This window comes from Heliangelus exortis, chromosome 4, assembly GCF_036169615.1.
Source record: "Heliangelus exortis chromosome 4, bHelExo1.hap1, whole genome shotgun sequence".
NCBI lineage: Eukaryota > Metazoa > Chordata > Aves > Apodiformes > Trochilidae > Heliangelus > Heliangelus exortis.
This window is the reverse complement of record NC_092425.1, coordinates 27,710,725-27,734,263: the sequence shown is the minus strand read 5'-3', so window position 1 is coordinate 27,734,263 and position 23,539 is coordinate 27,710,725. Positions and strand designations below refer to the sequence as shown.

Genomic DNA, 23,539 nt, shown 5'->3' with positions numbered 1-23,539 from the left:
GAAACAGATACTCGGAAATAGTACATTGAAGAAAAAGGCCCTTTCACTCATGATGACTTCATTCTTCCAATAGATTCTGGACACTAGAAGCCTGACAACTGAATTTCAAAGTGTTTTACCATAATAAGATCATATCCATGGTATTTAAGAATTTATTATAAAGTATGTAAACGTGGAATTCAGTTATTCATTGCCAGTTATGGCTTTCATCATGGATAAAGGACACATGGTTAGACACTGTATCACTGCAGAAAAAGGCAGTGGGTTTTGCTGCACAGAAATTGTAATCTACGTGAGATGAGAAAAACCAGATACACTGAGTATATGGTAGTCACAATGACACACTATTGATCAGAAAGTGTGCAACAGTGGTGTCAGCCTCATTGCTCACTTTGAGGTTTTTGTTTTGCTTTGTTTGGTTTGGTATGTTAATTTGCTTTAAGGTGATAAATTGCTGATAAAGTTAGCATGAACATAGTGACAGTATAATTTAAAATATATACAACCTGTTCAGCAGAATTCCCTGATCTTACATTCAACTTAAAATAAAAACTCTTGTACCTGGTCAGCCCCAGTGAGATGGATGAAACTCTCCAGGATAGTAGCACTTTGTCTGTCCATTACATCTATAGCCAATTCATCATCACTCTACAAAAGACAGAATGGAAAGCAAAAAAAAACCTCAAAGAAAATAAAAAGAAAAGCAGTTTCATTAAGCAGTCAGAAGGATGGGGTATTAACTCTTACCTTAGAAACATCTAAAAGCATGAACAAGGCCCTTATTTCTCTGAGAACGCTGACAGCTAATCTCCTGGTGGCAGGCCTTGTGCTGCAAAGGATGACCAAAGCAAAGCCTTCTACCACATGAAATACACTGGAATAAAGTGTCCTCTCCAGAGGAAGGGTATGTGCAGCCCCATTGGATACACCACGCTACAGGGGGGAAAAAAAAAACAAACAAAAAAACCATAATAAAAAAAAAAAAACCAAAAAAACCAAAAAAAAACCCACATAATCACAGAAGGTAAGCACATTCGGAAAAAGTAAGAACAACCAGGCTAGATCCATTATTGGTGATGGCAGAACTAATCATAAGGTATTAAGATTCTGTTTGGCTACTAGTCAAATTTTGCATTATGAGAATGGTATAGTATCAAGCTATATTGGCTTTACAGTGTCTAGCACAAGGAAAGTCTTGTTTCACACTCTCATGACAATGATGCAGTGAGGGCAAAATTAAAAATAAATTACACTCTTACACATGGGATTGTATAAGTATAAATGATTTGAAGCATATCTGTTTGCTGGTGAAAAATGGTGCTTTTTATCTAGTTCTACTGCTTAACTGCTCCTATTTAATGTATTTCCAGTTACAAATGATGACTTTTGATATAAGCAAAAAATGTGACCATGAATTAGTATTTAGGGAATACTTAATAATATTAAAGCAGTATTTTTGCCAAAGTGCCAATTTAAAATAATGTCTAAAAATCTTCAAAGCACTGTAGAAAAGTAAGCTAAATTTTTATTACTAAACAAAACCGACAAAGCCTGCTAATAAAAATTTATGTAGATTCAAACCACATTTTAACATCAAGTGACCTTATTTAGAAATACCTGAGAATCTTGGGTTTTATTGTGCATTTGGGCTGCTTGTTTCCACTGATTTATGAGCTGCACTAACATTTTTACTGCATTGTCAAGAAGCGTTGGGTGGACATCAGTCACTTCACGCACAATAAAATATACAAATCCTGAAAGAACATCTTCCCGCCAATCTGGAAAATCAAGCATTAATGCTTGGAGAGTATTGAAAGCCAAGGCACGAAGTTCTTCATCCATATGAATTGTCAGCCTGTTTAGAAAAAATACTTGTATCATCACCCTAGATTGGCATACGCTTAACCAGACTTTACAAATTGAAGTTCTGCTGCTAACTCATCACTCTTTACTGTACAATGTATAATACTTCCACACAGATGCATTTTCTGCACAGAATACATCTGAAACTGGTTATTAACAGAAGCCACTAATACCACAGCAAAATAATGCAAGACTTCACAAAACCTGGTATAAACAAATAATTTTCAAGACACATGGTTAGGGCTGAGCATTTTTGCTTGCATCTGAGCAAACACCTTACAGCTCAGCAGGAAGGCACCCCGTGATGTACATTATCTTGAAATTAAAATTGAAAAGAACAAGACTATTTTTTGCAGATAAAGTAGCTTTACTTTGGATATGGGAAAAACAAAACACAACAAAACAAACCCTTGACTTTAAAAAAAGGATTAGCAGAGAACAAGAAAAAGTTTGCCACAAGTGCCACATGAAAAGAAAAAAAGGGGGCAAGGGGAAAAGGATGATAGTAGTAACAACAAGGCAAGTTCAAAAAACAAAGCAACAGAAATAAATTCCTACTTTTCAAAGAAATTTCTCTAGAAGAAAGTGTAGATAGGGTAAATTTATCTCATGCTATGCTAGCCAGTAACACTTGAGCAGCTAAAGAAGGTAGAAAGAATGGATTCTGTATGCACTGGACTCACACCACATAATGCACTGACAAACTCTTGCCCAAACACAGTATCTAAAAAGGCACATCCACTACAAGCTGAATTTAATTTCCCTTACCTTGCAAGCAATTCAATGAGGTCAGTCCTGCTCATGCCATCTGGAATCAGTCTTGGGATAGCAGCAATACAAGTTCTGAACAGATCTATCTTAGGTTTTCTCTCACCCCTAGAAAAAGTATGTGGTCAGTGAAAGAAACAAGGCATCTACTTCAGCACACCACAAATGCTTTCAAGTTCATGTCAAAACTAAGGAGTCCACAATTTTTTTTTATCATTAACTAATGAAATCAGCATTCATTTAATAGTCAAGTAGTAAGCCAACAACTACAATGCACTAAAAATGACATGAGCAACATTCTAGCATAAAAATAATGTGACATTAACTTTGACAGTGAAAATCCTGTAATTCAGTACATACGTAATCATGTCTTCAGGTTCTTTATTAGACATCTGCACACTTGTCATGCACATGGGCCTTCCAACTTCTTTGTCCAAATGCCGAAGAATGCTGTCTAGTGCTTTTCTGACTTGAGGGTAGTATATGGACATGCCTGAAAAGCCAAAGAGTTCTGATCACCACTTTCACTTGTTCTTATTTATTTTTCACATTTTAATAAAAATATTTGTCACTTATTCAGCTTAGGACAGTTCTCTTCCTGTACAAAAGATGACATGAAACACACACTTCAAGTGTCAGAAAAAATGCGTGTTAAAATGATTAGTAGGAGGTATTATATGAAAGCAGAAGTTCCTTTCAGAAAGAACATAAACAAGAAAGCAACCTTTTAGTTGCTCTTCTCTTTTCTCAATTTCAAGGCATTTCAGTTCTAGTTTAAATTTCACATTTTAAAACTTCAGAGATAACTACTTCATTCATGGAAGGTCAATAAAGCAAAGGATTCAGAACTGCCTGATTCCACTTCAGCTGTGGGACACTTAGGATATTCTAGAGTGACATCCAGGAAACCAAAATTGCCCTGCTATTTACCACACTAATTGCACACAAGCTTCTTGTACTAATTTGGCATTGTGAAACACTTCTAAAAAGGCCATGGATTTGGTCTTGGACACCAGATGGTCAATACTGCCTAGCAGCCCTATCTAAAGAATCAAAGCAGTACTGTTACAACAGACTATCATTAGATTCTTGCTAACAAAATAAATACGGCAATAAAGTTACTCAAATGTGACAACGTATACACACATAATGAATGCCCCCTTACAAAAGAATACAACACACCTATAACTTTTGCTTCTTCATCTGTCAGTGTTTTATTAAGAAAAATTTTCTTCACACGCAGAGTATTTCCTGAGGGAAGAACAACTCCTGTTGTTGGCATTGGTGGTTCACCATCTTTCTGCTGCAAGCTATCTGCTATGACAAGGAACACTCTGAGGCCAATATTCATCCTCTTCAATAGCAAGAAAAGGGAGAAAAAAAGGAAAGAAAAAACAGACGGAATGACAACATTAAAGTAACACAGATGAAGCAAAACACATTTTTTCTCTCTCTTAAGCAGATGTACAGTTCCAGTAGAACAGAGTAATTAAAGACTTCAGTGCCTCCCACAACTCTGATTCCAGTTAGAAGACTTGGCATGTATATACCACACATTTTCTAGTGCAAAGCTCTACAGGTCTTGATGGGAACTTCCAGAATGATACACTGGACGACAGACATTGCTTAAACACCTCACCTGTTAGACTGGGTCTTGAATGGTATGGACTAGCTACAACTCCCCTGAAAAAAGGCTTTACAGTTACACTGTAGCAAGAATTTATAAATGCTTACTGAAAGTATTTTTAGTAAGTCTGAACCATAGTACTGCTGCTAGCTTACTTACTGGAAATAAAACAGCAATTGTGCCCAACTACAATTACTTTAGTTTAAGCAGCACATCCATTCAGATATTCAGTGATCTGCTTTATTACCAGTTGAAAAAATAGTTAACCACTTTCCCTAAAAGAACCCTCCAATGCCCTGCTCTCACTGCATGCAAGTAACAAGCTTCTTTTACCTCTGGATTAATAGTGAAGGTTTTAGGTGATTTTCCAACACTAAGAAGATCAAATATTATTTCTTTCATTGCAAAATCCAAACGTTCCTATAAAAGAAAATACACTGATATGATCATCTCTTTTCTGTAAATATGCATAGTTTAATTTCTTGGATTTGCACAGGTATATCATGTCTTAAGAGCTTTAAAAAATAAATGTAAAGTTTATTAAAATATTTCTTTTTCCTATTCATTCTTATGAGTTTATGTTCTTTTTTAAATATAGCAATAATTCAGCTCAGCTCATCTATTATAGCTGAACTGTTTCTCCTGAAGAAAATCCTCATCAATTTTGCTCAGACCAAACACACAGAATCCCACAGAATGTCTTTGATTGGAAGACCTTCAAGAACATCCAGTTCAACCTTTGACCAACACTGTAAGCTCAGAAACATGTTTCTACAAATGAGCTGAACTATTTTGAATAACAAAAAATCAGTGATTAAAAGTGGTCTTAGGTAACACAACTGCTGTGTGTCCTCTCTTAACCCTATATGATCAGAAGCAAATAATTTTGGAAGTAAAGCACAGACAAGCTACCTCTAAGACAGGAAAATGTGCCTCTAAACCATGAGGTTACAGACAAATTAACATTTATCTTTTGAGACTGTATCCTGCATTTTGACATTAGGACAATAAAAGCACCTAAAATAATATAAATGGATTTAATATTTTTTTGTCTACAGAGGCTAGTCTCCAGGCTAAAAAAAAATTGGATATTACTATTCGAATCCTCTAGCCCTTATAATGTATTATAATAAATATTAATATATTTTATAAACAAATGCACAGTGCAGTACAAATGCCAGTATTAATCATCATAATGTTCGCACACAACAGTTACTGAAGTTTAAGGAGAATTGTTTTGCCACTCCTAGAAAGAGATTGAGTTGTTTTATTTGTTATACATATTTGGGGAAATTCTATCCAAGATACAAGACCGTTAATCCAGTAATTTCAAAAGCTATCCTTAAATTTACATTTGTTCCAAATAATAATATTCATCCTATTTTTATAGCTCTTCCTTAAAGTATTCTTACCTGAGCAATGAACTGAATAATCTTCACAAATATATTCAGAGGTGTGTCTCGTGGGACCACACTGCGTGATCCTTTAGGAAAAAGTGCTGAAACAATGCTCATGAGTCGGCTACAAGAATTTAAAAACAAAAAGAAGTAATAATTTTTTATAATAGCATCAATGTTACAGCTCAAGTCTGATAGAGTATGGGAAGGTTACTACTAAATAATCAGAAGCATATGATAGATCCTACAGAAAGTACAGCCCTTTGTTGTCACAGGCAACAATCAGTATCATGAGTTCACTTGTATAGTGACCAAGATGCTGCTTTAAACAAGTTAGTAACAGTCAGGAGGAGTGGAAAAGTCTGAATTACTGTCCCAGACTGTCATGATGCTAACTAAAGAAAATATTTTAATTTCCAGCCCATACTTAATGATGGCCACTTCAGACACTATCTGTTCGTACCATTACCTTGTACCTTTGAATTTTAATCAACTTCCTGCTGCTTATCTCTCCACCCTCCTCTATCCCCTGTGAAGACAATCACATACTCTATTCTTTCTTCTCCTCAAAGTAACCAAGTTCTCTTTCAGTTTTCTCTATTAAGATGAAGTCTTTGTTCTCCTGTTTACCCAAATACGCCATTCCTGGGTAGGCTTCAAGATCTCTTTATATCCACAGGGGGAAAAAACCCACCATGAATCAACAGTTTAACACCCTTCACATAATGACCTTACCTTTGAGTTACAGTGTTGCTTTCACATTTTATTCTAATCACATAAACCCACAATAACCTATACAAAGATTCCAGTGCAACTCGGGACATTTTGGGATCTTTATTCTGCAAAACAAATGAAAAATACAGTTACAGTTGCCTGTGAAACACTCAGAAAATCCTATTACTATTCTTTTGACTTTTGTAAATATTTTCAGATTTCCCAATGAAAGCTGATGTATTTCCTATTGATTACAAATTTTAATGTGTTTTCATAAAATAGAACACTGTGTTGCATATTTCCAATATTACCTGAATATTTAACTGATAATTCCAGATTATTTTACACATCTCTCACTCTGAGAACAGAGGATTAACTAATAAGCAGATTTTCCTCTTGAGACGAATGCCAAGGCTGTATTGCTTCCAAGATCTTTTCTCAGAAAGCCATTAGTAACAAATACCTACTTTATAGCAAACTAACTTATATTTTGTCACAAGTATGGGAGTAGCTGCTTTGGATCAGGTACAAAATCTAAGTATTATGTTTATGACAGCAGACAGTACCAAGTACAGAAGAAAAGAGGGCAAAACAGGGCAGATACACAAGGATGCTTCTTCTAGAGGTGCACATCACGCTTCACTCAACTTCACAGCCATTTCCTGTGGCCTGCATTAGTCTTCATTAACATCTAATGAATTTCTATTGTAACAATTCAGTTGTAAAAAATACATTAAAATGTATATAATTATACAATATAAGCAATTATATAATAGATAGATAATTTGATGTATATTTCATTTTAGATTGTGCACTGTATGAAAAAACATTAAATATTTGTCTTAAAGTTGCTACTAGTAGTTTACCTTTGCTCCACCTAGCTCTTAGACTGTGTAAAACAGTAAGTTACTAACTTTCTTCATAATAACTCCAAGTGGGGATTCTTGGCATATTTATAACCTTGAAGCATCCAAGGAGATTCCTGGAATTGACTGTAAGTATGATCTTATGAGGGGATTAAATAATCCCATGTTGTCCTCTTTTCAGGTGTTCTCTCTCAGTTAAAAATAAATCAAAACAAAACCAGGAAAAAAAAAAAGAAGCCTCACAACACACCTTTCCCATCTCTACTGAAGTGTGTTTTCAGACGTATCTATAAGATGGCCTGAACCTAATTCATCTCACATTTTGTGTCCTTTACCACAAGCCAATAAATCCAAGTAGCAGAGTACTTTGTCTTCCCAAGACAAGTGGAGTGCAATTTCACAAAGGGTTTATGTAGACCTAAGACCATAATGATCAGGAAAGAGATGGTCCCAACCTTGGTCCCTCTTTTGCATTGTCTCTAGCACTAAAAAATCCAAGTAAATCTGTCCAAATAATTCCTTGACCATGTCTGTGCAACAGACTATACCAAGGAGTGCAATTTGGATGGCTTTAACATGGATGGGTGGGGACTACTGCTTTTGGCAGCAGCTTGCTTTAAGAACACCTATCACAAAATCACAGAGGTAAAAGTGGTACTTCACAGACAAACAGCATACATGGCTTTAACAGACTATTAGAAGGAACAGTTTAACCCAGCCTACATCAGGGATAATGCTGTTCTACTCCCCCTAACACTCATCAATGAGTTCTTACCATCATCTGAGAATTAGCTAGGCAGTGTGTAAATTTAGGAAAGTGATTTGGACAAAATCTAACCAGCAAATAGTTGCACGTGTCCCTGGTTAGCATTGAGACAGGTAAGGGTCCCACTGTCCAGTTAATTTACCAGCAGCACCACTGGGAGGAAGAAACAAACACTCATAACTGTACCAGAGCGTGTGATGTGACAGCTTTATCTTAATCAACTTAAACAGCAAAAGACCATGATATTATTACTTATCATAGTTAATCTACAGGCCAACAGTTCTTCATGTTCAAAGGAAGCTGGTGAATTAATTGGTATGTGCATTATTGCAGTCTATCTGAAATGCTGTGTCTAGAGAGCTGAGTAATGCTTCAGTTTTCTTATTTTTGATATTCCAAAGGGGAGCTTAACTTACAAGTCCAAAAGAAAACCACAACTTTACTATTAGCTTTCAATCATCTAATAAAAAAATTATATAGGTAGCAAATATTTTACAGTGTGTTAACAGCATTCTACCTGTTAGCAGTTTTAAAATACAAAACAGCTACTTCTGAACAGTTATAATAAAGTGTGTCTTTGTTAAAAAAAAAAAAAAAAAAAGCATGAGGAGGCATTCACCTTTTAAAAATGGTTCAAAAATAAATGCAGCTGTAAGTTCTAAGTTTTTAAAAACAAACTTTTCATTACCTCTTCCTATAACTTGGAGCTAAACCAATATGCTAGAAGATGGCTTTTTGTAGACTTGGTGTTACTATGTCAGCAGTTCCTTTTCTCTCTCTGAGATTACTGCAACTGGAATACATTATATATGCCTATATAATTCACCAATCTGGCTGAATTTCAGTCATTTTAGATGATGCTTTTCAGATTTTAAAGCAATCTGTCTGGGTTGTTTTTTCAAATATGGTTTTGTTTAAAATTCTTAAATTTTTAACATAAATTAAATCAGCAGACAAGGGAATAAACTGTCAAGAGCTGTATCTCTGTTACAAAAACCAAAATGTAAGAGCAAATCCACAGTGGTTTTACATGACACATTAAGATGAATCAATGAAACATATCTCAATGAAGGCAAGAAACAAAATAGCATTTTTTCCATTTAGTCAAATGGAGTCACTTACTGAATAAAGTACTTTTAAATACTGATGTTAAACTTTTCTTCTGTTCTGAACTAAAACAATTCCTACTTTTTAAAACCTGCAAAACCAACAGTGTAAAAGTCTTTGAAGTTAGTGCACTACAAGTTGTTACAGTAAATCAGTTCCACATTTTCTAATTGTGAAAATGTTTTCAAGTTTGTTGGCATGCAAGACACTTTTTGAAACGTGTTAACAGAAAAAAACATACATCTGAATATATATCTGGTCTCCTTCCAGTAGTAACATGCAATGCTGCTCAGGGAAACTAGCTGTGATACTGATACTCATTCTCACAAAGCCACATTTTCACTCTCAATGAAAACTAACAAAAGATAAATTTCTGATCTTTCTCCTTTACTTCTTCATGTGAAAAAAAAAAAGTTCTTTGAAACATTCAGTTTTCTTAGTCCTGTTCCTTATTAACTGTACTTAAAGAAATTTTGCAAAGAAAGGAAAGCACGAAATACAACATTTAACATAAAATCAAAACAAAGTATTTACATAAGACAAAGCAACATTTCACTGAGTTATAACAACATATTAACTCACCTGCAGTGTTTCTATTTGTTTTCTGATACTGTTGTTAGATGGCATCTAAATAAAGCAATGTGAGACAGCAAAACATAACAAACATGAGAATGGGAGGCACATGCATGTTAGATGAAAAAAAAGCACAAAACCAACAGATAGCTGTCTAGTAAGGACTCTATTCAGTAGAAATACAGGTTTTGCTATAGTGGCAGAAAAAGTTCTTTCAGCTCTGACTGCTCTATGGTAACAGACACTAAGGTTAAACTATGAAAAAATAATAATTAAAAAAAAAATCTTTTCCACCCAACAGTGGTAGAGAATGACAGGGCTCTTTTATCTCCCATTTTAGTAGCTTTCTTAAATGCTCCTTTTTCTCTCTGGAAAAGCTGGTAAGGGTACCAAAACTCAGCTTCATCCAAGAATCTATCAGCTTTCTGACAAGCCTGTTAGTCTATCTAAATAATAGTCAAAAAAGTAAGTAAAATGTTTTACAATATTGACCCAGTGTTAGTGTCTGATGAACAAATTCAGAATTTTGCTTACACTACTACAGTATGTAAAGAAATGCCCACTTTGTAGGACTAGGCCAGCTACATATATTTATGCCAAGAGGACACCCTTTGGTCCACTCTATGTCTAAATGGACTCTTACAAATCACTTATCTGCTACTTGCATTGATCTAGACCAGCTATTTAATCCTTTCTCATAGCAGTGACTGCAGAAATGAAGAAAGAAAACTACTCCAAACTCAGGAATCGTAGCAAGGCAAGGATGTTTTGCCCATAAAACAAGCCTGCTATAGGTAGGGTGCACTGAAACCCAGCACAAAGAATTTACAAGGGCAATAAATATTGCTAGCATTGGATCAGGATTCAGAGTGCCCTCAAGAGGATTGTCAACCTAGCACTGAAATACTGCAGGGTGAGGCAGGACACCTTCCTGATGATGCATGAGTATCCATGCAGCAGGTGCTACGGAGCAACTGTGAAGATGTGGAGCTTTCAGACCAAATCCTTTTTTACTTCTTGCTTACTTCTGCCACTGAAATTTGCCCACACAGTGCTCTCTGCTAGGTAAGAGTATGCAGTGGGAAGCCACCAGAAAACAGAGCAACACAGTTCCATGACCTGTATTACCTCTTAACTTGCTGATGGGCCTGTGCCATTCACAGAATGTCTCCATGGCAGAGCCTATGTGTTGTCATTATTTCAATCCTTAACCAATTAATTTTAACTATTACAGTCGGGGTTGATGAACCTCTTTAGTTACTATGTCCCAGTAACCAAAAATTATTTGCTCAAATAACAAAGACACTAAAGACAATGGATTTGGAACCCTATTGCATGTTAAATATTTAAGTAACTGCCAATAAAAGAACATAAAAATGCGGAAGGGCAAATCTAAAAGCTACATTTCTGTGAAATTCAGACTTCTAAATTAATGAGATTACTAATTACAGACTGCATGCATTTAATTAGCCTCAGAAACACATTAATTCGTAAGACACATAAGGACAGTGCTGGTGCATTTTTCAAGATTAAACTCAACAAAATTTCTGAACAAGTTAAGCACCAAAAAAAAGAATAGTATTTGGGGGGCCAAGTTTAACCAAGCCATAAAATATCCTAAATAACTTATTGGTGGCACTGCACCACACACTACAAATTATGAATTGCAGAAATTAATAAACAGAGTTTCTGCTGAATAGAGCCTTACAGTACATGTGTTAAGCTGTTAGTGGTTAATTAAACTAAGTAAAATATAAAATGCATGCTCAGCAACTAGAAGTTAAACTCACTGGCATTTATAGTTTTTAACGTCCATTAGCACTAATGGACAGTATGCCAGAAAAACTGAACTCCTAGATTGTAAAGGTTTTTTATAAAGCTTTAAAAACAAAAGCAAAAGCAGCCTCCACAAGCAAAATAAACAACAAAACAAAAATCAAGGCAAATTTTGCGAAAGAACTGCAAATGTTAGATGAAAAATATACAAAAACCCAACAAGCAACAGAAAAGTGTGAAAGATGTAATGAAAACAAAAAGACCCTTAAAAAAAAATCCAAGCAGCTAAACCTGTTTCCTCCTGGCTTATTAATGGCTTACATATTTTACTTTGAAATTTTCACTAACCAGATATGATAATATCTAACCAGGTATTACCTAACCAAAATGAATATTGTGAAGGCAGATCAAATAATTTATTAAATTATTAAAATCAATACATTAAGAAAAACCATTAACTGTGTTAATCAAAATTAAGGAAAGAACATTTACAACAATTAATACTACAAGGAACTCACTAAATCAAAACCTAATTTATCAGTATCTTGATCTCTTTATCAATCAATTCATGTTTACAATGCTGTCAACTGAGGCCATGAGTTAAAGGGACACTGTAACTTTTGTTTGGAAAATACCCATCACAGGCTGTAGATATAAGCCCTTATCTAGAGTCCCATTTAATTTTCTATTCCTTCAACAAGTAAAAAAGGGACAAATTTTGCATTGACTGAAAATTCTACTTAGAGGAGTAGACAAATTACTTATTTTCTTACATTTTGCACATGAAGAATCAGTTTGTATTTTCTCTGTCATAATTAGAATTTATTAGTATACACCTCCTGGAGATTTTACTCAATAAAACCGATGGTCCCCAATGGGACCATATCTATTTCCACCACTACACAGAATAACAAAAGCTTACCCTTAAGTTTAATACCAATGGAAACTTAACACTTTTAATTTTTTTTTAAAGTATTTCACAGTGTCCTTTTAAACAGACAAACATTGATGGTTTATTTGACAGAAGAATGCTGAGGACATATTGGAATAAATGCTATTGATTCGCGACAGTTCCTGAATTGAAAAGAAGTCTTACCTTTAGGTGGGACAAACAGTTCTGCAGGAAAACGTGCCAGTTATTTAAAAAAAACTGTTTCTGACTGACACACAACAGGCAGGTGATCAATGGATACAAAGCCTATGAGCAGGGGGGAAAAAGAATTGATCAAATTGCTCTTTTCAGACCTCCCAAGTCTCGTACATTGAGAATGAGACACACAGTCAGCTCTTGTCTCTCACTCTCAGTTTTAGCACCTCAGCCTTCCCCCTGCACCAGGACACCTGTGCCAGGAGTGGTGTCCTGGGTACAACCTATGTGCTGTAAGAGCTCAGGGTGTAAAAACAGGGCAGTGGGGACCACAGTGAAACTCATCCCCTTGCAAGGGCTGATCTCAAACAAAAGACTGTGAGCAGGTCTCACCCTTTGCCCAGTATTTGTTTTGCCTGCAACAATATGATTCAATTAATGGGGTTCTACAGTCTGAGAGAGGGAATTCATATATTCACTGACTCAGCAAAAAATGAGGCAGACTTCAGGTTCTTAGGTTGTTCCCTCAAGATCTATTTTAGTAAGGAATGCATCACAATTTAATAAAGTTTGTGAATATGCAGACAAGTGTGAATTGGCTTTGCTTTCGTAATGTGAGATTTTTTAAACACCATAAACTTAACAGAATACATAAATGGTAATTAATGTTAAATCTGATTCAGATTATCTGATTCAGATTATCTTATTATGGAGCAAAATTAAAGAATGAGTATGAATAAGTAAATTGTGATCTTCATGTTTCTGACTTCATAAATAAAAAGACATTTTGAATACTAACATCAACTACTTGATGTTATTTTTACATACAAGGGGTTTAATCATGTATACAATGATATATGCTTTGTAATACTTAGAATGTCATAAAGTAAAGCTCATTGTTAACATGAAATAAGGAGAAATCATTCCAAGCTCACGTGAATTTACTGAGTATGCCAACTGTAATGCAAAATTTAGCTCTACATTTCAGCAAGGTGAAGTTAATCAACTTGAAACATGGCTGCCAGAGTCATCAAGAATTACCAAATACAGCACTGATAAGAAAGATAAATCCTTGCTAAGATGCAGTCTTAGAGGGAAAAACTCCAGAGATATTTACATTCCAAGGAGTTAACAAAAATATGGAAAAATTTAAATAGTGTATCAGTAGAGGAGAAAATGGGCAGAGCACGACTATTAACAGGCTGTTATTTTGCTGGAAAAGTCTTGTCTGACACTTTTATCTTTTATTTAAACTTAATTTAAATATATAGATTCCCTGAATCCAAGTTCTTTTTAGAAGAGACAATAGGTTAAATAACTCAGTGCTAAAACCCACTAAAATATATAAAACAAGCACTGATTTCAAGACAATCTCACAAGATAACAGAGCATGTATCTTCCACAAGGAAACAAATCAATATCACATCAAATGCACATAAACACCGAGCAGCTAAGATATAAATTAATATAGCTGTTAGCTTTTCCTCATGTAAAGTACTAGCTTAAAAGCCTAGGATGAGTATTATGAAGAAGTTGAAATGTTTCTTTAAAATACCAGCGAATGCTTCTTTCTTGAACTCAATTCAAAGGTAGTTTGATAAAGCATCTCCACAAAGTTTTTCAAACATGGCACATTCACTTCATTTTTAACAGCCTATTAAAAAAAATACACAAATAAATGGGTTTAAAAGTTTACAGAGAAGGCATTTAAAATATATGCTAAGAATTAAAGAACATTGAAAAGTTAAATCTCACATTAAGTATTTGAGTGTGCTTTCTGGAAATATAAGCATAAGAAAGCATGTCACACACTACAGACAGTTAAAAAAGCCAAAACCAAACAAACCCAAACCCCATTAAAAAGCCCAGTATTTTTAAAATTTAGACTGTGTCCCACCATTAATGAAAAAGTATTTGCCATCCACTAACAAGAACTACACAGAAACTTTTAAAATGTATAATTTCATACATTTAAAAAATATTACTCATAACATTTTCACCATTCACCTCTTCAATGCTCCCCTTTATTTTTGTCATCCAGTTCTGAAAACTGGAAATACAGGAACTTATAATGAGGATTACCAGCCAACCAACAATGAAAGTGTTTTTTCTTTGGTTTTTAGAATTAATGAAACAGGTACACGGAGCCCCAAACCTTTTCTACCCACTCTGTCCTTGCATACAGAATAGCCTTCCTTCCACAAACCAGACAAATACATCAAAACCTCTGCAAGCCTCTTAAGCTTCTCCATGGATATCTGTGATGATTCATTTGAACATTAATCTCAACCTACAGCTTTATATTGGTTTTCTGCTTTATTTGCCAAATTGGGAGTTCGGGGTAAGAGTGTTGGGCAGGGATCAGACTCTTCTCGAAGAGATACCCTATGCTAATAATCTCCCTAAAATGTGATTTTTTTTGTTATTTTTTATTACTCACAGTTATTAAAAGATATGTCATTCTCACTAAGAACACTCTGAAAGTATTCATGACAGGGAAACACAAAAAATAGTGTATAGTATCTCTGTAATACACAAATCCAGTAAGAGAGAAGTGAGAAAGTAATTATGTTTTAAATCGCTTCCTACATAGCCTCAAATGATTTATCTTTTCCTGTTCTGAAGTTATAAATTGATCAGTGAACTGCCAGCTCCACATGAGTCAGCTGTTGCTCCCACCCCACTCTTTGTTTGGGATATAACCTTGGGCTAACAGATCATCCTTAACTTTCCCACTGTAAAATACGCTGTCATCCATAAAAGCCTGAATGACTAAGTGAGACAATGACAGTAAAGAAGTCAGAATGCTGAAACCAAATAAGCTTCACTTAAGCAATTTCCTGTATCCAAGATACCAAGAAATCCAGATTCAGTTCCTTCGTCTCCTTCAAAAGGACACAAACTTGCATCTCACATCTTCCAAGAGAATGACTAACCCTCTCAACAGGGAACTGGGACTCTTGGCTTCTATTTAAGAAGCTCCATTTGTATGAAAATGATTAGAGAGAAAATGAGTCAGAAGGAAAGATCAAACCTCCCTCATCAGCCGTTTAAAGCACTGATTCAAACTACGCTTGGAGGAAGTGATCCAAAAATCCAGGCACAGGCTCCAGGCAGGCAGCATGCCTGCCTCCACAGCTCCCACCTGACAGTCCCAATGCCCAAATGCTGCTTCTGCCTCATGACTCCATGTGCAGTCCCCACTATTCTTGATCTGTCACTTTCCAAACTAATATTCACGTCTACCTAAATGCTAAGTGCTTTTACCATGCACCCACACTCCCACTGCTGAGCAACAATGGAACTGAAAAGGAGAAATGCATTCACTCTTTAAAAGGACAGGGAATTCTCCGTAAGACTGTAAGTATGCCCATGTGAGAGCAAGATTTCCATCAGTAAACAGTTACTAACAGCACTTCTTTGTAGTTACGCCTTATGAAGAAAGATTGTCTCCTTTCTAATTAAAAAAAAGTCCCAAGGTGGCTCAGGGCAAGGCAGCCTGTGCAAAAGGGGACACAGCTCATAGAGATTTGTCTTTCTTTTCCTACAAGCTTGCTAAGATGGGATCCCACTCAGCATGCCAGTCTTTGTAGAACCCATTTGACAAAACTGATTCCACACATCCCAATTCTCCATTTATAGCAAGATATCCCCTACAATCAGTCATAACACGGATCCATGACCTGCCATTTTTTGGGACAGCCTGCTGAAAACATTGTGGCCCAGCATTTGCTGATACAACTATCGTCTTAGATAACACACAGCAAGTACTCATCTTAATATGATGAAACCTTCTGAGCTTGTGGTAAATGGTCAACTTCAAGTATACAGAGCTGGAGTAACTGACCTACTGATTAGGCTTTACACAACTGAGAGAATCAGCTTGGGAAAAAGGAGGAAAATCTGTCCTGACTAAGGATCCTCACAAGCCGCACTAGAGGCACCGTACATACATAAAATACTGTGACTGACATCAAAGATTTTTTCTTGTTCATGGCTGCTCAGCAAAGTTTTTGCCTTTAGATTTAAAACACATACGGGAGATGACTGACTGCTCTTCCTCTTGAAGGGGTAGTCAACTTTATGAACAATTTTTATTTAATTAGACAAAACCTAGATTCTTCCTTCTTCCATAGGAGTTCACACTCTCCCTACCAGACTCTAAAGATGTTACATACCTCAGTTTATTCTAGAAAACTTAAAAGGTTTCAGCTAACAAAGAAAAGTGAGTGAAAACATATTAAACCAAGACAAATCCAAAATTTTAGAGCAAGCATAAGATTTCGCAGTGCTTTGGTGATAAAAGGTATTGAAAACAATTTTAAAAGGTTCTGAAACTAAACTGGAAACTGGGTAATACATAAATAACACTGATAACATTTCCCTTAAACAAGCTTAGGTCCGTGCTTTTAATTTATTTGATGGTCTTTTTGAATCTGTAAAAATGTGATAGTGAATGTAATAATGAGAGTCTAGTTGGAAGTGATGGGAATAGCAGGAGAAAAATGAAAGTACTTACAGCAGCCACAGGAATGAGAATTTCCACAAACAAACCAGCAAGTGCATGTTTTATATCTTTATCTTTTACTTCCAGGAAGTACTGAGCACATTCCTTAGAAAAGAAAGATGAGAAAAATATTTAGAAAAAATAAGACAAATGTCACTATGCCATAAAAACCACCAGCAGTATCACAGTGATTTTGAATATAAATTTTAAAAATGCAATGTGTATAAGCTAGTCTTGTATTCCTTGACAACATCAACTTTGCAAAACATCAGAAACTTTAAAACCTGTTTCTACAGCAATTAAAAAGTTGAAAGAACATTTGTATCACTAAATAGATATTCACTTTCTACTCAGAATATAACAGAATATAAAGATGCACATTCTTCCTTATTCTGAGGTTCCAAAAAATAAACTCTTATCACTATTTCAATTACTATAAAATAATGGTTTATTTTTTTATTTACTCATTTTCTAGATTATTTTGAGGAAAAGAAAATCTTGCAGAGAGATAAATAATACACACACATGTAAGCATACTCTACTATATCAAACTGACCACTCTGGAGACAATCTAAAGCACCTAAAGTATGTTAGTTTCTTCAGGATTGAGATCCATATCAACAGATGTTAAATAGCTCTAATAAAATTTATGATTGAGTTGCAATAACTTCACTTAGTGTGGAATGGGCAAGTTATTCATTAAGATGGTTTTTAATCCACAGTCAAGAGAAGCAAACGAATACATTTTAAATCTCACTAAAATTAACCTAAGTGTTTTTTAAAGAAAATTGTTTCTTGGCATCCCAGTTGTTAAAAAAAATCATAAAGAAATATTTATTTGATTGCTACTAATTTTTATTTAGTCTTGAGTAAATTAATGTATTATGGGTTTGCCACATAACTGTGGCAATCATGAATGGGTTGTCATTTTGCTAGATTCTCATGAACTGAAGAAACAAATGATTCATACCTCTGAGAACTTACAATGAAAGAGAAAAGCATAAGGGCAATACTGGAGTAGTGTGACTAACAACAGCAAGCATCCCTGTAGCCTCATAACTTAAAATTATGCTCATGTCAGTTTGCTGTAGTACTCATTTACCTGCATGAACTGAAATGATGCTTCAAAATCCTCCACGGGATACATCTTTACCCGAAAAAACTTCATTCCCATAATCAAACTGATGATGCTTTGCACTACATGTGGACTCTGTTCTTTTTGCCGCAGTTCCTTTAATTCAGTGACAAACTTCTTCCTAACAGCCTGAAACCTGAACAAGGGATAGAGATGACAATTATTTCCATTCTTAATTACTTTTATATGATGTCTATTATTTTGAACAGAGTTCTCTGGTCTGTTAATGATAACAACTACAGCAAAAGGAACACAAGACAGATACAAGCAAGATACCCTGATACTTAAAATCTATCCATGTAGGAGTGCCTGTGATGATCAGCACCTCAGAATATATTTGTGAAGAACTATGGACTGATACTGGGCCTCTTGCCTGCATGTGTTAAGTGGACAGCAAAACAATTCAATGTTACACTAAAGAGTATTTCTTGATTTGTTCAAATTTGTTGTGCTGGAACATAAGATGGGCATGCCAGTCTACAGTTACTGGGGTTAGCTACTGGGTCATTAATAAATGCTGCTATATTAAATAGTCTAGAGCCACGTTTTCCTCAAACAAAAGAAGAGCAAGAGACTGAACTTACTTTGATTGAGCAAGAACCCCTGTCACTTCTGCATACAAGTCTGCAATAATATGCACATTCCCAGTGTTGGTTCCTGAATACCTAAGGAGAAAAAAAAAAAAACCAGAAAAAATTAGGTTTCATATACAACTTTTGAATTCTAAGAATGTTCTCAAATAAAAAAAAAAAGTTTATTCCATAGCAAGGCATATTATTACTATAAAGCCCATGAAAGTCAAGTGTAAAATACATGGGTGACATTTCCAATGATGTAGTTTCACTGAGCAGACATAAGAGACATATTCTGCCTGGGAACTTTACTATAGTTACCCAATGGTTTTTCTTACTCTGGCTGTCTATGCATATCATTCTCTATATTTTAAGCAAAATAAACTCAGCATTAAATTGAACACAGCTGTCTTCTTTCAAGGTACATTTTAAGTTTAAAGCCACTAATCAGCATTTGTTTACAGTATTATCACCAACATGTTACATACAAGGCAAACAACCCCAACAGTCAATTACAGGCTGGTAATACACACAATAGAGTTTCAAGTACATAAGTGACACTTACCCTTCCTTGTGTTTAAAGTGCTTAAAAGCCAAATTTAGAACTTCATGTACTAAAGGATCTGGCACTGGATGAACAGGTATCTGAAATGCAGGAATCATTTATATCATCAATATATATGTAACAATGCATGTGTTTATACAAGTTGTAACTATAAAGTACACAAACAGTAGTGTGAGATGCCCTTTAGAAATCTCTCCCACTATTCTATCAAAGAACAAATCTTTTGCTGGCATATTCTGCAATATATGAACATTGACACTACATGCATTAACATTCTTTGACATTATTCTGCATATTGGCTTTTAGAGATTAAATTGATAATACAGTAAACAGCAGCAATGTAAATACTAAAAATCTGTCATCAAAATTTATCAGACTAGGTTAACCACATCTTTACACACATTCTCCCTTGTGTGGTGTTACCAGTCCAGATTCAACCTCAAAATGCAATTTATCTTGATGCAAAGGAAGACAAAACTAAAAAATAAAACCGTAGAAGAGATTATCATCTCTGTTTCAAACTCTCTGCAACTGAAAGCAGATAAAACACAAAAATCTTGCTAGCAGTAAGTAATAATTTAGGGAGAAACCAAACCAAAGCATTGTTTAGAAGGCCCTTTTTTAAAGAGGTTCTCTTTGAAATCACCACTTTCTCTGGTTGAAAAGAAAACATGTGCTTATATATCATATGTATTCTTTATTAAAAGCACTACATATAACTACAAAGTCATAATATTTTTGAAACTTCCTTTAGATAATTTTAATTACTAAATTGACTGAAGGATTTCTCTTGACTGGCGTGTCTATGTTTAGTAGCCCTTTGCAGGTCTGTAGCAGTAGAAAATGCTGGATCAGATGTGAGGGCTCACCAAGTATTTCAAGAGTCATCACAGACTCTCTGTAAGGCCAAAACTTTGGCACACCTCCTAACATCTTCCTGGCAACATGCACTTGACAGAAAAACTAGGAACAGTTCAAAATACAGAAAGTATGCATTCAACCATGCAATTCTAAATAACCCATTTCATTTCCCTTTTTCTTTTGCACTGATAGAGAATTTAGACAGAGTGCAAAACCTGAAGATTTTCTGTAAAACACATAAGAGTTTGATGGGTATAGCACTGGTCTCTGCATCTCTGTGCAGCACAGGAAAACCACTCTGGGTGATTCATGGGTGTCTCAGAGGATAGGCAGCTCTTTTGTTTTACTGATTACATTTCCCCGTGTATCACAAACATGCCACACACAACCATATACACATACATTTCCCACAAATTATTTTCAAACTAAATCATATTCCTTGCTTTACCTAGTACAGAAAGCCATTTAATTTTTATCTATCTATGCATAAAACATGAACAACTTAAATATTTGAAATGCAATTTGCTCAAAGTCTGCTTCATGTTTCAAATTCTTTCTTAAACTTTTTCTCCTCTCAAAAAATGCAAGAAAAAATGCTGCTACTTGAAGCAAAACTCTATCCTCCAAAGATAGAGGATAAAAACTCTATCCTCCAAATACCAATGCAAATTTTATATTAACAGAAATTGTGTGTGACATCACCTAGCACTACACTATAAGGCAAATCATACCCTAATTTTTTTCCCATTTTAATCCTGTCATTCAAAGATTTCACATTCTGTATTTACAGAATGTTTAAGCAGACAAAAGGTACCAAACATAAAACGTTACTTCTTACAGTCTTGCTTTTTTCAGTAAATCAACAGCTTTGACTTTGGGAAGCCAAGAATTGAATTGAGAGAATGCAGGCATATAAAGAAAACCAAGAAAGGCCAAAGGCTTTATGCAACTAGAGTATAATTACAGCCTTGCATATGCTCATCATAGATACAACCTCCAGTATTTAATATAAAAATTTAAAGGAAATTATCAAATTGACATTAAAAGCAAAACATTAAAAGAAATTTGCAAAAGATCTTACCTGTTTTAGAACCTCTATTAAAACTAAACAAAAAATGAAATCTACAGCTAAGTCCCTCCTTTCAAGTAGATAATCTCTTTCACGCTGCTGGTCATCCCTATTAAAAAAAAATTTAAAAAAAAAAATCAAAGAACACATGTATCAAACACAAATGAAGACAAATATTGCAGAGAAGGGGTACATGTCTTCCATGCAACCATTACAGCACAGGTATATAAAATGTATGGTTAGCAAGACTTCAGGGATTTGGTGCAGCACTAACATCTTGCCTCCTCCTAAGGGGACCTGCCAGCAACCAAAGGGACAGAAAAGGGACAAACAAGGTTGGAATTATCAGCATCCAACTTCCTTCTGCTTAACAACTGTAAAATCATTAATTCATTTTAAGCACATCATCTACACAAGTTAAATCACTACCTCAAAGAAGCCCACCATCTTTCTACACAGATTCAGTATTTGTATGTAAATACAAAACAGTAGCCAAAAGAACACAAAGTATACATTTTCTTATATGAGCATACACAAAAATCAGACAAATTTCTGCATAAAAAACTCTTACCCCTTTGATTTTGTGCTAGACCGAGGTCTATATTCATAAGATTCATCTTCTGCTCCGTTTTGACGCCTGTACCAGTCAAACAAGGTGCGTAACAAGGAGGGGAGACAGTGCTCTGCTACTGAGCTCATAGAGCTTATCAACTGGGAGAGAAAAAAAGGACAGTTTAGCATGACAAAGCAATCTAAAAATCCTAGATTTATTATCATTCTTTCAATCTGGTATTTAACATTAAAAAACATACATTGTATAATTTCACGAAGTGTAAACTTTTATCAGTTTGATCTAGGACAATTATTGTAAATACGACAAATTTAAGCACACAAAGTGTTAGAGAGCCATAAGAAAGCTTTTAAAATATAAAAGAAACAGAAGCAAGATATACTCAGTAGGGTTGCTACAGTACCTTTCATCTCAGAAGAGAAGGCTACATATTGAGAATGCCTTCACTTTCATACTAACGTACACTGAAATCTTTATGACTTGCTTTTGGCATACAAATATGCTTCAGGCCTGTTCCTTCTGCACCAATATCTATACAAAATAATCTACTAACCAACATACATCAGACTTCTACAAGCGTGCAGTAAAAAGCAGCTCAGCTTTACCACTGAAAAGTTGCATTGTGATCTGAAATGGAACAGTGCATCATGAAAAGGAACATGTACAAATTAAGATGTTACTCAAGACAATGTTCTGATGTGGCAGAGAGGTGTGACAAACTTCCCTAGAAAAAAAGTAGCAAGAAGTTTGAAGAGAGAGAGAAGAGGAAAGAAAAACTATGAGTAAATCTGAGACATTTGCAGGCTATTATTAGAACTACTATCCTTCAGCAAGAGGAAGCAACAGAAAAAAGGAACTAAAAATTCTCATTTTATTGATAAAGCTTAAAAAAATCTTCATCAGATTTCAGGTACAGATTTCTTTGAAAAAAAAATCATACTTCAAATATTAATGCTTTTATTTGTTTCTCTTTTAGAAGGAGTGAAAAAAAGGTGCATGTATGGCTACTACTTGAAAAATAGAGGCAGGTCCCTGGACTGCACTGCAATGTCTACTATCTGCATCTAAGGAGTAATGGAAAAAATGAAACAAAACATCCAGTTACAGAAGATATGGGCACAACACTAAACTTCATACAGTAAGATGCTATTCAGTAACAGTTAAGAACAGGAACAGACAAGTAATGGGGCTTCATCTGAATGCCTCCTCTCATTGCAAGGAAGTTGTTACGTGACAAAAAATATGTCTATACTATGAAAAATTTAGAAATACACACAGTAAACATTAAAAAATTGAGCAGAGTTATTTTAGGTACAGTTCACTTACAGCAAGTAAAACAGAACAGCCTCACAATGTGACTGCATACACAGCAAAGGGCAAGGTAATAATCTGAATCTACAGTATGCCTTTTCATAGAACAAAAAGCCCTGAGCAAAATGCATACTATTAAATTAATACTATTTGCTTATAAAAGTAGAATCCCAAACACTGGAACAACACATGGTATGGGCTGTGGTAACACAAAACCTGTAACAGGAACAGAAATAAATTAAGTCTTTTTGTCCCCTACCATATTTCAGCATCTTTGCTCCAGCAGCTTTCACTGCCAGATGCAAACATTCAATTCAATCTATTCCAGCAGTTTCTTAGTTTGACAATCTACAGTGGAATATAAAATCTAAGTAACAGCAGTGGAAGCACTGATTTGCAAAAAG

General features: G+C 35.0%; 1 protein-coding gene across 17 annotated transcripts in view; it reads right to left on the bottom strand.

Moving 5' to 3' along the window:
• Positions 1–23,539, bottom strand: part of FRYL (FRY like transcription coactivator) — a 152,005-nt gene that overhangs the window by 60,533 nt on the left and 67,933 nt on the right. For 12 of the 17 annotated variants that reach the window (XR_011725806.1, XM_071743600.1, XM_071743599.1 and 9 more), the window contains exons 4-21: positions 21,825–21,964; positions 21,266–21,362; positions 19,324–19,403; positions 18,771–18,851; positions 18,154–18,322; positions 17,064–17,156; positions 14,100–14,198; positions 12,554–12,655; positions 9,691–9,735; positions 6,391–6,494; positions 5,671–5,779; positions 4,592–4,678; positions 3,814–3,985; positions 2,992–3,124; positions 2,632–2,739; positions 1,618–1,855; positions 748–933; positions 562–648 (exon numbers count right to left, since the gene is read on the bottom strand). Coding sequence is in view for 16 of the 17 variants with exons in the window: in XM_071743600.1 (XP_071599701.1) it covers positions 562–648; positions 748–933; positions 1,618–1,855; positions 2,632–2,739; positions 2,992–3,124; positions 3,814–3,985; positions 4,592–4,678; positions 5,671–5,779; positions 6,391–6,494; positions 9,691–9,735; positions 12,554–12,655; positions 14,100–14,198; positions 17,064–17,156; positions 18,154–18,322; positions 18,771–18,851; positions 19,324–19,403; positions 21,266–21,362; positions 21,825–21,964 (2,130 nt within the window). In the remaining variant the exon portion in view is untranslated. The remainder of the gene's footprint in view (positions 1–561; positions 649–747; positions 934–1,617; positions 1,856–2,631; positions 2,740–2,991; positions 3,125–3,813; positions 3,986–4,591; positions 4,679–5,670; positions 5,780–6,390; positions 6,495–9,690; positions 9,736–12,553; positions 12,656–14,099; positions 14,199–17,063; positions 17,157–18,153; positions 18,323–18,770; positions 18,852–19,323; positions 19,404–21,265; positions 21,363–21,824; positions 21,965–23,539) is intronic. The other 5 variants (XM_071743601.1, XM_071743596.1, XM_071743594.1 and 2 more) reach the window with 1 other exon arrangement.